At 36.8% G+C, this 13,329-nt stretch overlaps 1 protein-coding gene across 7 annotated transcripts in view; it reads left to right on the top strand.

Moving 5' to 3' along the window:
- The window catches only part of NCOR1 (nuclear receptor corepressor 1), a 74,446-nt gene that overhangs the window by 11,315 nt on the left and 49,802 nt on the right, over positions 1-13,329 (top strand). For 6 of the 7 annotated variants that reach the window (XM_074845403.1, XM_074845398.1, XM_074845402.1 and 3 more), the window contains 6 exons: positions 3,019-3,196; positions 4,913-5,052; positions 7,212-7,407; positions 9,160-9,342; positions 9,681-9,791; positions 11,248-11,361. In XM_074845403.1, the coding sequence (XP_074701504.1) occupies positions 3,089-3,196; positions 4,913-5,052; positions 7,212-7,407; positions 9,160-9,342; positions 9,681-9,791; positions 11,248-11,361 (852 nt within the window). In that variant the 5' untranslated portion in view covers positions 3,019-3,088. The remainder of the gene's footprint in view (positions 1-3,018; positions 3,197-4,912; positions 5,053-7,211; positions 7,408-9,159; positions 9,343-9,680; positions 9,792-11,247; positions 11,362-13,329) is intronic. The other variant, XM_074845404.1, reaches the window with a different exon arrangement.

Raw genomic sequence — 13,329 nt, 5'->3', positions numbered from 1 at the left:
CTCTCATTGCTGTTGGTTGTGAAAGTTTCTTATATCAACGAAGATTTCAAGACTAACAGTCATAACACAAACCTAACAATCTGTATGGAGAAGTAGCCTTTATAGCATCATACAAAGTGAGTGTGGATTGAACTTTTAGCACCTGGGTTAATGATCAGCTTGCAGGTTGGAACGAATATTGAGGAAATAAGGAAAAGATGTAACTTGACAGCGAGAAACTAGAAAGGACCTTGAATCATGCAGTAGCTGGCCTATATTTGTGTGTGGTGATCAAGTGGTTGCTTTCTTGATCCCCTCTGTATCCTCAGATTCTTCAGATCTACCTGCCTGTGGTCAGCATGTCAGGGAAGAGAATAAGAACAGGATGAGTATTTATTGAACTTTCCCAGAATCTGGTGTACATTTTTGGCTCCCTGTGCCTCAGAACAGGTATCACAGAGCTAGAGAAAGTGTGGAAGTGGTTGACAAGGAACAGGCAAGTAGACTAGGATTCTTCAGCATAGAGAAGATACAGCTGAAGGGATATGATAGAAGTCTACAGAATCACGTGCACAATGGGGGAAAAAAGAATACGAAATAGGTGTTTGGTCTGTTCCGATGTGAAAAATAGAGCTATCAAGGGAGGGTAGGAGGTCCAGAGTGAACAAAAGCTGATGGTTTCTTATGAGACATGCCACTAAACTGTAGAACTTCTTGCAACAAGAAGTTGTGAGTGCTGAGAGTTTATACTAGTTCAGAAAACAGCTGGACAAACCAATGGAAGAGAAAGCCATTAAGAAATCTTAAACAGAAAGGCTGTGACTCAAGGAATCCCTGAGCCACAGGCTGTGTCTTGGGGAGCCACTAGAAGACTGGGAAGTTTGCTGGGAAAGTACTGGCATGTGCTCACTAAATGCCTGCTGCTGGCTATTGTCAGTCACAGCATATTGGGCTAAAGGAGCTTTGATCAGATCCAGCATTAATGTCTTTATTCCTCACTAAAGTTTTTAAGGTGTAGCAGATGAGCATATATATAAAATCCAGTTAGTAATTTTCCACATATTTATGAAGGCTGCATATGGAGCTGGTAGCACAAAGACATCAGAAATTCATCAAACCAAGATTTGTACTTTTGTAACCTTAAATTGTTTGAGCATCCTTACACCTGGAGCCAGTTGTTTATTTAATAATAAATGTTCACCAGGCTGTGATGGAGTAGTTATCACAGTAGTAAACATTTTGTTGAGCTGACAGTTAGCTATATGCTATGGTTTTTACATCGACTTCCACAGAAATTGAGAGAGAAAAATCAAAGGTTTTCTTTTCACTGTAGCTTGGACTTAGGAATACATGTGAGTGTTCAAGTACTATAGCTTGCAACTGTCACAGTGTATATTAGCTAAAACTGCTTGCTTTGTGACACTGTTTCTTGATTAGATGGAAAGTATATGACTCAGATGTATTAAACCATCACATAGTTGGAAAAGAGGTACTCTAATGAATGCAGTATGAATGATGAAGCACAATAAATGTTAATGGTGAAGATTCTGTGTTAGAACTTGTCACTTGGATATGAATTATAGTTACTGTAATAGATATGTAGGTACTATAAAGCACACAGTTAGTGATCTGTAGTATTGCTTTGAAAGAGAAACTATTTTTTCTTTGATTTTTCATATCTGAAAATCAGGTTTAAGAGGTGAATCTAAATTTGTCTCATTATCCTGATAGCCCAACATGTAAAGCTTGCTTTGTTTGATGGAGAGGTGGGGGAAAAAACCCCAGCAAGATCAGGAATGATAAAATATGTCAGATAAACTTTAAGATCTGTTTCTATAGCTTGCTGTGTCTGATCCTTTCCTGAGCTGATTTTTGTCTATTGACTGTTAATGGAAAATGTAGTTCAGAAGTATAACTTTACACGTGATGTTTGCAAAAGGCTGCCGCTTAATGCGCTTTGAAATGAAGCCATCTCGGCAGGGATCAACAGTTACTTTATTTGAAGGTCTGATATGTCTGCTAGGCTCTGGACCAAAGGTTGAGAATTTGCTACAGGTCTGATAGAATTCTGTATTTAATATATAGGCTCCAAGCATTACATCTTTTGAGCTACCAGAGAGAAATGTGTTGTGTTTAAAAAATATATATGTCCTGCTCTTTTGATTAGAGCCATAATTTACCTGCTCAAAGCACTGGTGGGTGCAGTGTTTAATCAGTGTCCTCTGATCTTCAGCACCTGAAACTATACACAGCTTCATAGATGCTCAGACTTTATTAGTGAACTTGACTGGATTTTTTCAGTTTTTAAAATCTTCCCCAGATCATTGTGCATTTCAGTGTTCACTGTTAATCTGTAGCTGGAGAAGACGATAGAGGCAAAGCAGTCATCGGATGTCAACTAAGCAGGATTGTTTTAAGGCTTCGTAGTATATTCAGTTTGTGGCATCCTATATGAGACAAACTATGCTGTCAATTGAAACAGTGCTGTTTTTTTTTCTTTGCGACCACCTTTTTTACTACCTACTTCTGTAAAGCTGCTGTTAGATGGTAATAGTATTTTAGGGCTTGACTAATACACTGTGGTTTAATGAACTGTAGGTGGCATTGAGTAAAGCACCCCTAACCTGAACCTGAAAGTACGAAACACTTCATAGAATCCAAAAACTGCAGAAGAAATGAAAGTGAACTTCATGTTCTGCTAGAGAAATTTACTGCAAATATAGACTATTATGACCTTTAAATAACTGTTAAAAGTGACCTACTTTTCTTTTAAAATCCTCCTAATTCAACTGGTAACTGGTAAAATGATGTATTCTGACAATATAATTCTCAAATCTTTGTGTAGACAATGCTGACATGTCTCATTTTGAGCCCATTTAAGACCCGTTAACATGTTTCAGACTAGAGTAACCTATTAAATAAATACATCAGGAAAAAGCTTTTACTGGTAATGGTTGTTTTGCTTAGGTGACTATGGCTGTAATGTATTGTGAGTACATCTGGTACTTCAGTGCTTATCAGTGATCTTTTTTCCTTTAGGCGGTTTCCTAGAAACATGATTGCTTACTGGTCTTGATCTCACAGCTTTGTGAAGACTTCTTCTCTGATAATGTCAAGTTCAGGCTACCCTCCTAACCAAGGAGCATTCAGCACAGAACAGAGTCGTTACCCTACTCACTCTGTCCAGTACACCTTCCCTAGCACCCGACACCAGCAGGTAAGGAGACATGAGTGTTACAAATTTAGTAAGAGTGTAATTTGGTTGTTTGCTCTATGCCAGATGGGATTTTTTTTTTTTTTAAACCAATGTAATACAAGTTGTTCACATTTGAAAATAGTGGAGTTGCAGACCAATATGTCCTGTTGAGGAGAACTGCTGCCAGTGTTGCTTAGGTAAATAGTTGTGGGGTGGTTGGTTTTGTTTTGTTTTGCCCTCCTTTTTTTTTTTTTTTTTTTCTGAAAGCACTGAATTTTGCTGCTTAAAGATTATGTACGTATCTGCTTTTTTACTTGTTTTTTGACAGAAAACTGAGTTTTATAATTCTATTTCTTTATCACAGAGAGTTAATATAAACTTCCTGGTTTTGTCATTGGTTTCTCATAGTTTGAATAAATTCATGGGGGAATAAACTTTTGTAGTAGTTTTGCTTTAATTTATGAATTTTTAGTCATTGTACTAAATTTGTCCAGTATAAGTGTGGCTTAGTCCGTATGAATGGATAGCAATAATTTTCCAAGAATGTGCAAATAATCTGTCTACAGTTAGTATATATTTAATATGAATGCAGTGTTCTGGGTACAAATCCTTTGAGAGACAGGGCTCTTGGGGCATTTGTTGGGTACTAAATTTTGGTGGGGCATTAAGTTCCTATTAGGCCCAGGAGCATAAGAAGTGAACCCATAGTCATCTTTCCTTGCACTGTATAAGGACAATTGGGCTAGATTCTCTTCAAACTAAATGCAGTGCTTGACAAAATCTGTGTGCAAGGTGGAGAATGTGAATCTGAAGTGTAAAAACGTGTGTTACACTCTTGATTTTTTTTTTTTTTTTTTTCTGAAGCAGCTGTACTAGTGCTTCCAGCTAGCTGTGTTCTGCTAGCCAGAACTGGAGTAATGTATTTCTAAGAATCTCCTACTTGGTCATTTCTGCCAAGCATTTATTCTGCCATCCTGTGCTCTCTGTGGCACAGTAGGCTGTGGAGGGCTAGCTTCTGGCTTTAGAACAGCTCAGGTTTCCCTTGTTTTAATGAAATTTTCCTCCTGATACAGATACTTTAGATGTTTTGTTCTACTTACGTGTTTGCAAAAGGAAATTCAAGAATTAGAGATTTTTGGCTTGCTCCGTATTTATTTTTAGATAATTTGTAAAAACTAAATGTTATGGGCATGTCGTATAGAGCTTCTCTTCAGTTAATGTCAGCTACATATAATTTTTAAAAGCAGGTGGTTGAAGACCCATATATACAACTAAATTGTCTTGTATCTCACTTTGATTATAAATTGTATCAGTCAGAAGATACATCTTGTCTGACTCTTAGTTCTAATTAATAGTGTCTGATATGAAAATGTCTTGAGGCAGAAGGAATTGCCTTGGTGTTGCTGAGATATATTTCTCATTTTACCACTTTGTAGTTGGATGTGCAAAACTGATTTTAAAGGATATTTTTTAAAGGATATTCTTCTCCTGCTGACTCATTTATGTTTTGTTAGAAGTTGTTAATATTAGCATAAGTATTTCATCTCTTTAAAGTTAATTTAAAACTTAGAACTGCCATTTACAAACTTTATTTTCTGAGCTGGAATAAGGCTTTGGTGATCTGGTCTTGGTCTGTATTTAATATCTTTTTTCAAATGATCATTTCATGACCAAACGCTTTTGATCCTGTCTTCTGTGCCTTTGTTCTTGTTAACATCAGAAACATGTTTCATTTAGGAATTTGCAGTTCCCGATTATCGTTCGTCTCACCTGGAAGTCAGTCAGGCAACCCAGCTCTTGCAGCAGCAACAGCAACAGCAGCAGCAACTTCGGCGCAGGCCTTCCTTGCTTTCTGAATTTCACCCAGGCTCTGACAGGTGAGGATGCTGGTTTTGAAGTATGTGAACACAAATTTTCTATGAGTCTGTGCTTCCTGCAAAGTTAGTTTTCACTTTTGAATAGAAAGGTTTTTGAGTTTCACAGTTTTTGTCTAAGTACTTGACTTTTTTAATTGGTGCTCCATTGTTGTAACAGTGTCGGTCTCCTATGTTTGAATGTTGTAGCTGTTGTGTAATTCCTCAGTCCTTTTGGCTTAACTAATAAATTTGTTTCACAGACAGGAAGTGACAGTCTGCTTTGCTTTCCCCACACCTCTCCTAACAACACTGTCACTAAACTTCTGAGAATCCAAGTGCATATTGTAAACTTTTTAATGCTGTTTAGGCTAAAAGTTTGTAAAGTTTGTACCTTTGGATAATTTAATTTTGCTGAGTAGAAGCCACAAGTGCAAGAGTTGTTACAGTGTGAATGTTACCTGTCATGTTTCCTAGATTACTTGCTTATTCAACAGATGGTATCTGTGTGGCTGGGCAAGTAAGAAGCAACAGAGCCAATTGGGTAATTGAGTTGTAAGAATTGTAGAACACTGAAATGTGGCACAAAATGGACTTCTAGGCACAGAGGACTAAATCAGAATGTATGCTACTTTTGGCAAGACACCTGACAGCTTCATATCATTTGTTCTAAATACCCTTTTTGTCAGTCTCGTATCCCATTCCTGTCTCTGTATAAGTAGATGCAACTGATCTGGGTCCAGTAGGTTAACTGAGGACAAGTACAGTGGACAACTACAGTAAATCGTATGTTGTAGTTTAGTTTCAGCTTGGTAATATCTTACTTCTCAGTAAAATGGGTTACTTCACGGTGGGTATTGATAAATGTTCAAATGTACATTAATATTACTGTAAGGATAGGTTCAAGAAAGTTTTCAGACCGTGTTAATATTCATTTGACTACATAACTGAAGAATATTGGGTGTACTCTGAAAACCAAATCTAGAAATCAAAAACCCACTACAGATCAGAATAAGATTAACTGGATTGTAAAAAATTAGCAAGACTATGCTTCTGTTTAGGGGAGAGGTTACAATGTGATTTATGTACCTCAATTCTTTAGTGTATTGGTGAGCTGATATACAGTCATAAGCAAGCGTTACTGCTTGTAACAATCTCTTTTTTTCTTGGACTCTTAGTAAGTATATTTACTAGGAGCAACTTCATATGCTGAATTACTGCTAGCAGTTTATTTTGGCTATAAGTGAGGTATCTGGTTCTGAACGAATAGCAGTGATGAATGTTATGTAAATACTGGTCTAGCTTAAAATCTCATTAGAATATTCCCAGAAATAGCTTGATGATAGTGAAATCTGGGCCTTGTATATTGCCTTCATCTTGTGTCACCACAACGTCAGTAAGGCTCTGTTTTAGTGCTGAGAATCATAGTAGCTTTTAAAGTTCTCAAAACTTGAGTTTATAGCAGAAGTAAATCCCCCCCTGCATTGAAAATTTGTAAAATCTTATTCAGTAGTTCTGGCAAAATACAGGAAACTACTGTCATCTCTTCAGTGACACTTCATAGGAAGATGTTGAAGCATATGAGGTTCTTTTATGGACATCCTGTGCATTGCACTATAAAGAAGCTAGTAATACTGTTCTTCTGCACTTTTCTGAGAAGGAGGAGTTTTTAAATGACTCATGGATTGAATCAATGACTGTTTATGTCATATAGTAGCATTTTAGTAGAGATCAAGTTTCAAATAGACTCATGGCTCATTTCAAGCATTCTGTGTATATTTAAAAATTATTTGGCTGCAAAAATGAAATAATGAAGCTGTTGTGGCCATCTGTGTTAAGTGGTATATAGTACTATATTTATCTCATGGATTTTTTTTTTTGTTTATAATTTGGATTGGAGCTTTGATTTGACTTTAGCAGTGGTAAGTTTCTTTAAGGGTTTGTAATGATAGGCATGCATTTAAACAGTGTCTTTTAAGATTCAAGTTAATATCCATTGAAAGAGAGAAAATTAACTGTTGTATTTTTGAAGATCATACTTAAAAGCATTTGTCTGCCTTCCTGTTTAGAAGGAGCTTCACTAAATCGCATCTCCTATACATTTGAAAAGAGTTGAGGAACACCAAGTAGTTTTCTTGTATGAAACATGTGTATTTTAATATTTTATCTCTTCTGTCTATTAGGCCTCAGGAAAGAAGAACTGGATATGAACAGCAATTTCATCCAGGTCCATCTCAGACAGATCATGATTCACTGGAGTCTAAGCGACCACGTCTTGAACAAGTCTCCGATTCCCATTTTCAGCGTGTCAGTGCAGCTACTGTCTTGCCTTTAGTACATCCTCTGCAGGAAGGGTTGAGATCTGCAGATATTAAGAAGGTAAAGCCATTTTCTATTATGATGCTGAAGGTGTAAATTCCTATGTTGCAGTGAGCTAATCAATTTTTTGTTGTTAAGTAATTTTTAAATTTATTTAGGTTCATTCTTTAATCCCAGAAATTTAATTTTACACATTATCACAAACTGTAGTCATGAGTCAGTGTTACTCTTTTGTAAAAAGAACAAGATGTCTGCTTCAAGCACAGTGAAGAGACTGGCGTTCTGAGTTGCCACTACACTCTTGAGTCATTAAAACCTCAGCTGCAAAATTATAGTAATATAGTGCATGAAATATTTTTGCTTTTCAATTGAAAATTGCTGGCAAATGCATGCAAGTCCATTTTTTTTCTGTAATTAATATTTGTACTGAATGGTCAAAGTACTCCCTCTGCCCCCTTTCTCTTTTAAGCATTTGAATTGAATCTGTTTATTTACATGACACTAATTATACTCGTCACTGTCTCATTTTGGGTAAATCTAGGACAATCTAGTTTGCTGTGGATATTTTCTATTGTAGATACTGAATATTGGTTAGAGCAATTTATATAGAGCAGACAAATGTCTCTTAAAATGAATATTTAATACCTTCTCTCATGCACGCACACAAGCACACAGCGTCACACACCAAAAAGGTGGTGTATAATGGGTGTGACTTCTGAAGGTGAGTGCTTGGGTTTCTAAACTCAGATTATTTAAAGAAAAATTTCACTATGTGGATTCAAAAGCTAATAAGCATCAGATTTTTAAAAAGTTGATTGTCTTGCCTTCTGTCTACCATTCCTTCTATCATGTGAATAAAGAAGTAAAGTAAAATTATGATAGCATGTGATTTCTTAGTAACTTGCTCTGTTGCAAAGATAAGATCAAAGGGGGTTGGAGAAACTGAGCTGAGGCATGCAGTGTTAACATGCTTGCATGTAACTGAATTTTTATCCAGGTGCTGCATATAGAAATCTGTCTCAGTTTAGAAACACAGCCTAGTATTATCTTGAGGAGAAGTGGCATTCAGACACATCATCTGCAGTCGGATTGGCTCAAATGAGGGATGTATTACTGAGCTAGCATTTGCCAGCTAGGTAGTCATGGAGCATGATGGTCTGAGGACATAAACAAAGACAAGTACAAGAGTGCTGATGTTAGAACATGAAGCATGTTGAAATAGGTTGTTTGGAAACAGACAAAAAAAATGCAAGACAAAAAAAAAATCAAAACCAAATGAATAGTGACCTGTCTTTCTTATGTCATCACTTCTCTTAAGTCTTGTTAAGTTCAAGAGAACTCAACATTTATAACCACAACTAACTCCAGACGTACTTTATCAGGCTGGTCATGGTTATCTTCAAGAATATCCTCATCATTGTGTGTGCTGAGAATTGAGGATTGGCTCTCAAGTAACCCCTCCTTTAAAGATAAAAGATACTGTTTACATTTATGACGATATATTTTTTAAAAGAGAGATGTTTTGATCTTATTTTGGTTTCAAGGTAAATGCTGAAGCGTGCTGTTATTTTTAAAGGTAGAGTTTGAAATTACAGTATCACAAATGGGCTGTCAGTTAATTCTAAAATATTTAGAGCATTAGTAAACTGAAATAGTAAACTCTGGCTTAGATAGCTCCTCAACAGAGAGATAGATAACTGGAAATTCTTTTTAATTCATGCATGCGAGTTTGGTTACTGAACACTCATTCACGTGTTGTCAATATGACTGATTTCTCTCAATGTCCACCCCCACCTCCCGTCCCCATGACAGGACCCGGCTTTTGGAGGAAAGCATGAGGGACCATCTTCTCCAATTTCTGGTCAGCCTTGTGGGGAGGACCAAAATGCTTCACCTTCAAAGCTGTCAAAGGAAGAATTGATACAGAGCATGGACCGTGTAGATCGTGAAATTGCGAAAGTCGAACAGCAAATCCTTAAACTGAAGAAAAAGCAAGTAAGCATAGCAGACACTACTGTTGTTATCTGCCAGCGAAAAAGGTGTGGAAAAACTTCATTTGTTGGTGGTAGTGGTGCATTTTTCAGTTACATGAACAAGTTAAAGAGGGAAGGTTATGTATACGGTTCTGCTAGAGTGTTTAAATAGATTGGACATCACGTAGTTTTAAACATTTTGGAAAACAGGAGAAAACCACGTAGGAACACCAGTAGTAGATGGCTTTATATTTTAAAGATTTGTTAGATGACTAGTGAAACAAGGGCACTGTGACTGTAATTTCAGCTTTAAAGATGACGGCTGAGTGAGGGGAGGCTATCATCTTTCTTCTTTCGCAGTCTGTGCAAGGGGAGAATTGCTTGCATGCGTCTCCAAAACCAGAGCTTGTACAAAAGTCCCTGGATCATCTGCTTTCACAAGGGCAAGAGATCCTAACATCTGGAGCTAAGGTCAGCCTTGGGGGAAAGTGTAGCAGGAGGGGTGCAAGTAAACAGAGAGAGCGGAGAAATAAAGGAGGAAATACTTTTTTTAGTATGGTCCTGGCTATGCTTTGCGTCAGAGAACTGCACTTCAGCCATTGGAAGCAAAGGAAATGTTTGCTGGCAGTAGTTGTTGCCTTCCCAGTAGCTGTTGTGGCCAATTAAACCCACCCTTCAATCTAGGCATCTGTTATTCATTGGCAGAAACAAAGTCCTTGTCTCCTTTTCCTTTTACGACTTTCAAAGATCCAGACAGAAGTAGTGCCAGCTTTACGCTTTTTTTTAGTGGGAACTCTGCAAGAAATGAGACTTATGCTGTAGGTTTTGTTAACTTGTAGGTCCAGGGTAACTATAGATAACTCTCTGGAGCGGTATGTTTTTAAGGTCTGGAAGCATTTAATTACGTCTGTATTTTAATGACCTGTAAAGTGACCTTCAGCAGAAAAACAAAAAAGGATGTCATTAAGTACCTGGCTGTGTGTTATTGATGCTTATCTTTTCTGTTTGTTTGTTCGCTTTTCCACAAAATCAGCAAGTACTATGTATATCATCTATGAACGTTCATTTGTGCACATTTGTACTACTATTTGACTTCAGAAAAATTACAAAGTTGCTGTTGCCTGCAATAATTGAGCCTGTTTATTATGGCATTCTGTAAAAATTTTAGATTTTCAATTCTTATGGAGCAAAATAGCACATTCTAGCCAGTGCTGTAAGACAGGATGGATCCCTAGTGTCAGAATTTCTTTGCTGTATGTTTGTGGCAGGCATGGATGAAGGATATTTACAATTAAAAAATCAAGATGTCAATGAATCAGATTTATTTGATGTGAAGGTAAATCACAGCAGTGTAGTAGGTAGGAAAATACTACAGGTTTTTTTGCTTGTTTGGTATTGTAACAATCTTGGAACTTCAATATATATGGAGTGGTTTATTTCTGTTGTGAAGTACATTTAGAATGATGCTCTCTGGATTGTTAGAAGGACTTTTGTACCATTTTAAAAAATGAGGCAGTAGTAATAATGACACTTGAATACCTACAATGTAGAAAGACATCTCGCTGGATTACTTTCTCTGTGAGAAGGCAGATTTGGTGTAACTGTTCTCCAAAGTTACTACTTTTGTTTAAAGTTAAAGAGTGATAAATTACAGTGAGACAGTGGCTTTAAATATCAGGCTGAAACAAGCGTGATTCAGTACAGGTGAGTCTTGTAAACAGTTAATTTGGTTTACCAATAGTACAAAAAATAGTCTTCTTATGGTCCCTGTTGTCATTAAAACCATTTCATTCATTCCTTGTCAGTTAAGAAGAGAAATAACAGGCAGTGCTAACTGTTGATCAGATGCATATTTTATCTCTGGTGACTAATTACTGGTAAGGGTAACATGGTGCGGATGGCTGATTTTCTTTCTTTCGTCTCTTAGCAACAACTTGAAGAAGAAGCTGCTAAGCCTCCAGAGCCAGAGAGGCCTGTCTCCCCTCCTCCAGTGGAACAGAAACACCGCAGTATTGTCCAAATTATTTACGATGAAAATCGGGTAAGTGTGCTTTTCAGTTGACCGAGAGTAGCTGTGAATCTGACCCAACATGCTAAAATTCATTATGTCTTAATTTACTTCTGTGGGGCAATTTTTGCTTCTCGTCTTTTATTGATTTGCCCAACCCTCTTTTAATATTCATTTGTTTCTTTAAATGAGACACTTGCATGACATTTTTATTTTTGATCACAGGATCCTTCTTTTATCTTGTAAGCAGTCTAGGGAAACACATTGGTGGGTCTCATCCCTAGACCCTTGTGTTGAGATGGATAGATACAGATATATATATAAAAACATACATGCGCACACACACACGTGTATATATATAGATGTGTCTATGTGTGTAGATAGCTAGATATAAAAAAATGCTTTGGAAATTTATCTTGAATTCTCTTTTCACATAAATACAGACAAGCTTGGCTGAAGCCTCAACATTTGAATTAGCTGAAGGGGAAAAACTGAATATGTTGTAAGATTCTCTGCCTTCTTTTTAAACTCTGACTTCTGGTACTTAAGATCTGGATAAATGAACAGATAAAAAGAAGTAATATATAGGTGAATTGTGAGCTTGTGCTGCATAAGTGGTGAGAAAAGTATGGGAGGTCACTAATATTGCCAACAGTAGCAAAGTGCTTCCTGCCTTTTTTTTCCCTGGTAGTTTGAGATTAGATAGTTAGATATCTGCTGGTTTTGAAAGTATTATGATCTTCTGTGAGAGTGGTATATGTTTAATTTCCCATTTTTATTTTGTACTTTAGAGGAACAGTTAACTTCTATTACAACAGACTATTTCTGAAAATTTGAGGTGGTAAAAAACTGCAACACAATTTTATACAGTAGAACTGTGTCCCAAGTGTTCCAAGCAGCCTGTTCTCCCCTTCCTCCAGTCGTCTGTGAAATTTGATATATTTACTTAATATGGGGCATTAGGGCAATTATTATGTTATAAAAACTGATGTAACCAATGTACAGCAATATGTTTGCTTCTTGTTACAAACCAGTTTTACTGTTTTAAATCTCTCACACTATAATGTAATTAAAAATTATTAAAATCATACAGTCACCTGACAAGGCTTCCTCAAGCTGAGTTGCATGTTGGGTAGTAGGCAAAACTGTGAATTTGAGGACATCTTAGTGGGCTGCTGTGCAACTCTTTCTCTGCTAACTCTGGTTACAGGTGGGGTTTACAACAGAATTTTGAACTTCCTATTGCATTTCCCATGTTGCATATGTGCCAGTAGATGGGGAAACCCTTTTTTTGTTGCCTGAGATGGAGTAACATGTCAGTGTATAGTCCTCTATTAGCTGCTTCTGTCTGTGTAGCTGTTCATTCTTTATACAGGAAGAATTACCAAGCTTGATGCATTTGTGAATCCATTTAGCACTTGATTTGAGTTCGTATCAGGAATTACGTGTACTGTAGAATGGCAGTATTGATGGGGCTTAATACAAATAGCATGTGTCAATACTCACTGTCTTATTTAAAGGGTTATTAAAGATGTGTTAAGCCATTCACGTACATAGCACTTGTTTGGTATCTCCTCTTCTGCAGCTGTACAAGAGAACAGTCCCCTTGGCAGCTTTCATCTTCAAACCATGCAGTTTAGGATAATTACTTTTAATATTCAACTACTGTTGGCTAAAAGTTGGTTAAAGTAATAGGGCTAGAGTTCAATTTTAAATGTTTTGAGACCAGAAAAACTATTCTACCAGGGTAATACTATAATACTTCTTTGATATATAATTATTTTGTACAGCTGTGAGTTCCAAAGAATTTCTCAAGATTGAAATTACATGGAAAGAGGTTAGAACTTAGCAGAACACTTTCTAATAATAACTGCTTTATGGATTAATTTCTCCTATATTTTTCTTTGCAGATGTCTTAGGGCTAGCACATACAACTATTGAGGGGAAAGAAGCAAATTTTGAACTAGTATGTTGGGTCATTTCAGACAGCCTTGTCTGCTG

Source organism: Strix aluco, chromosome 19, assembly GCF_031877795.1.
Source record: "Strix aluco isolate bStrAlu1 chromosome 19, bStrAlu1.hap1, whole genome shotgun sequence".
Lineage (NCBI taxonomy): Eukaryota > Metazoa > Chordata > Aves > Strigiformes > Strigidae > Strix > Strix aluco.
Note: the sequence above shows the minus strand (reverse complement) of the source record. Positions and strands in the feature narration are given on the sequence as shown.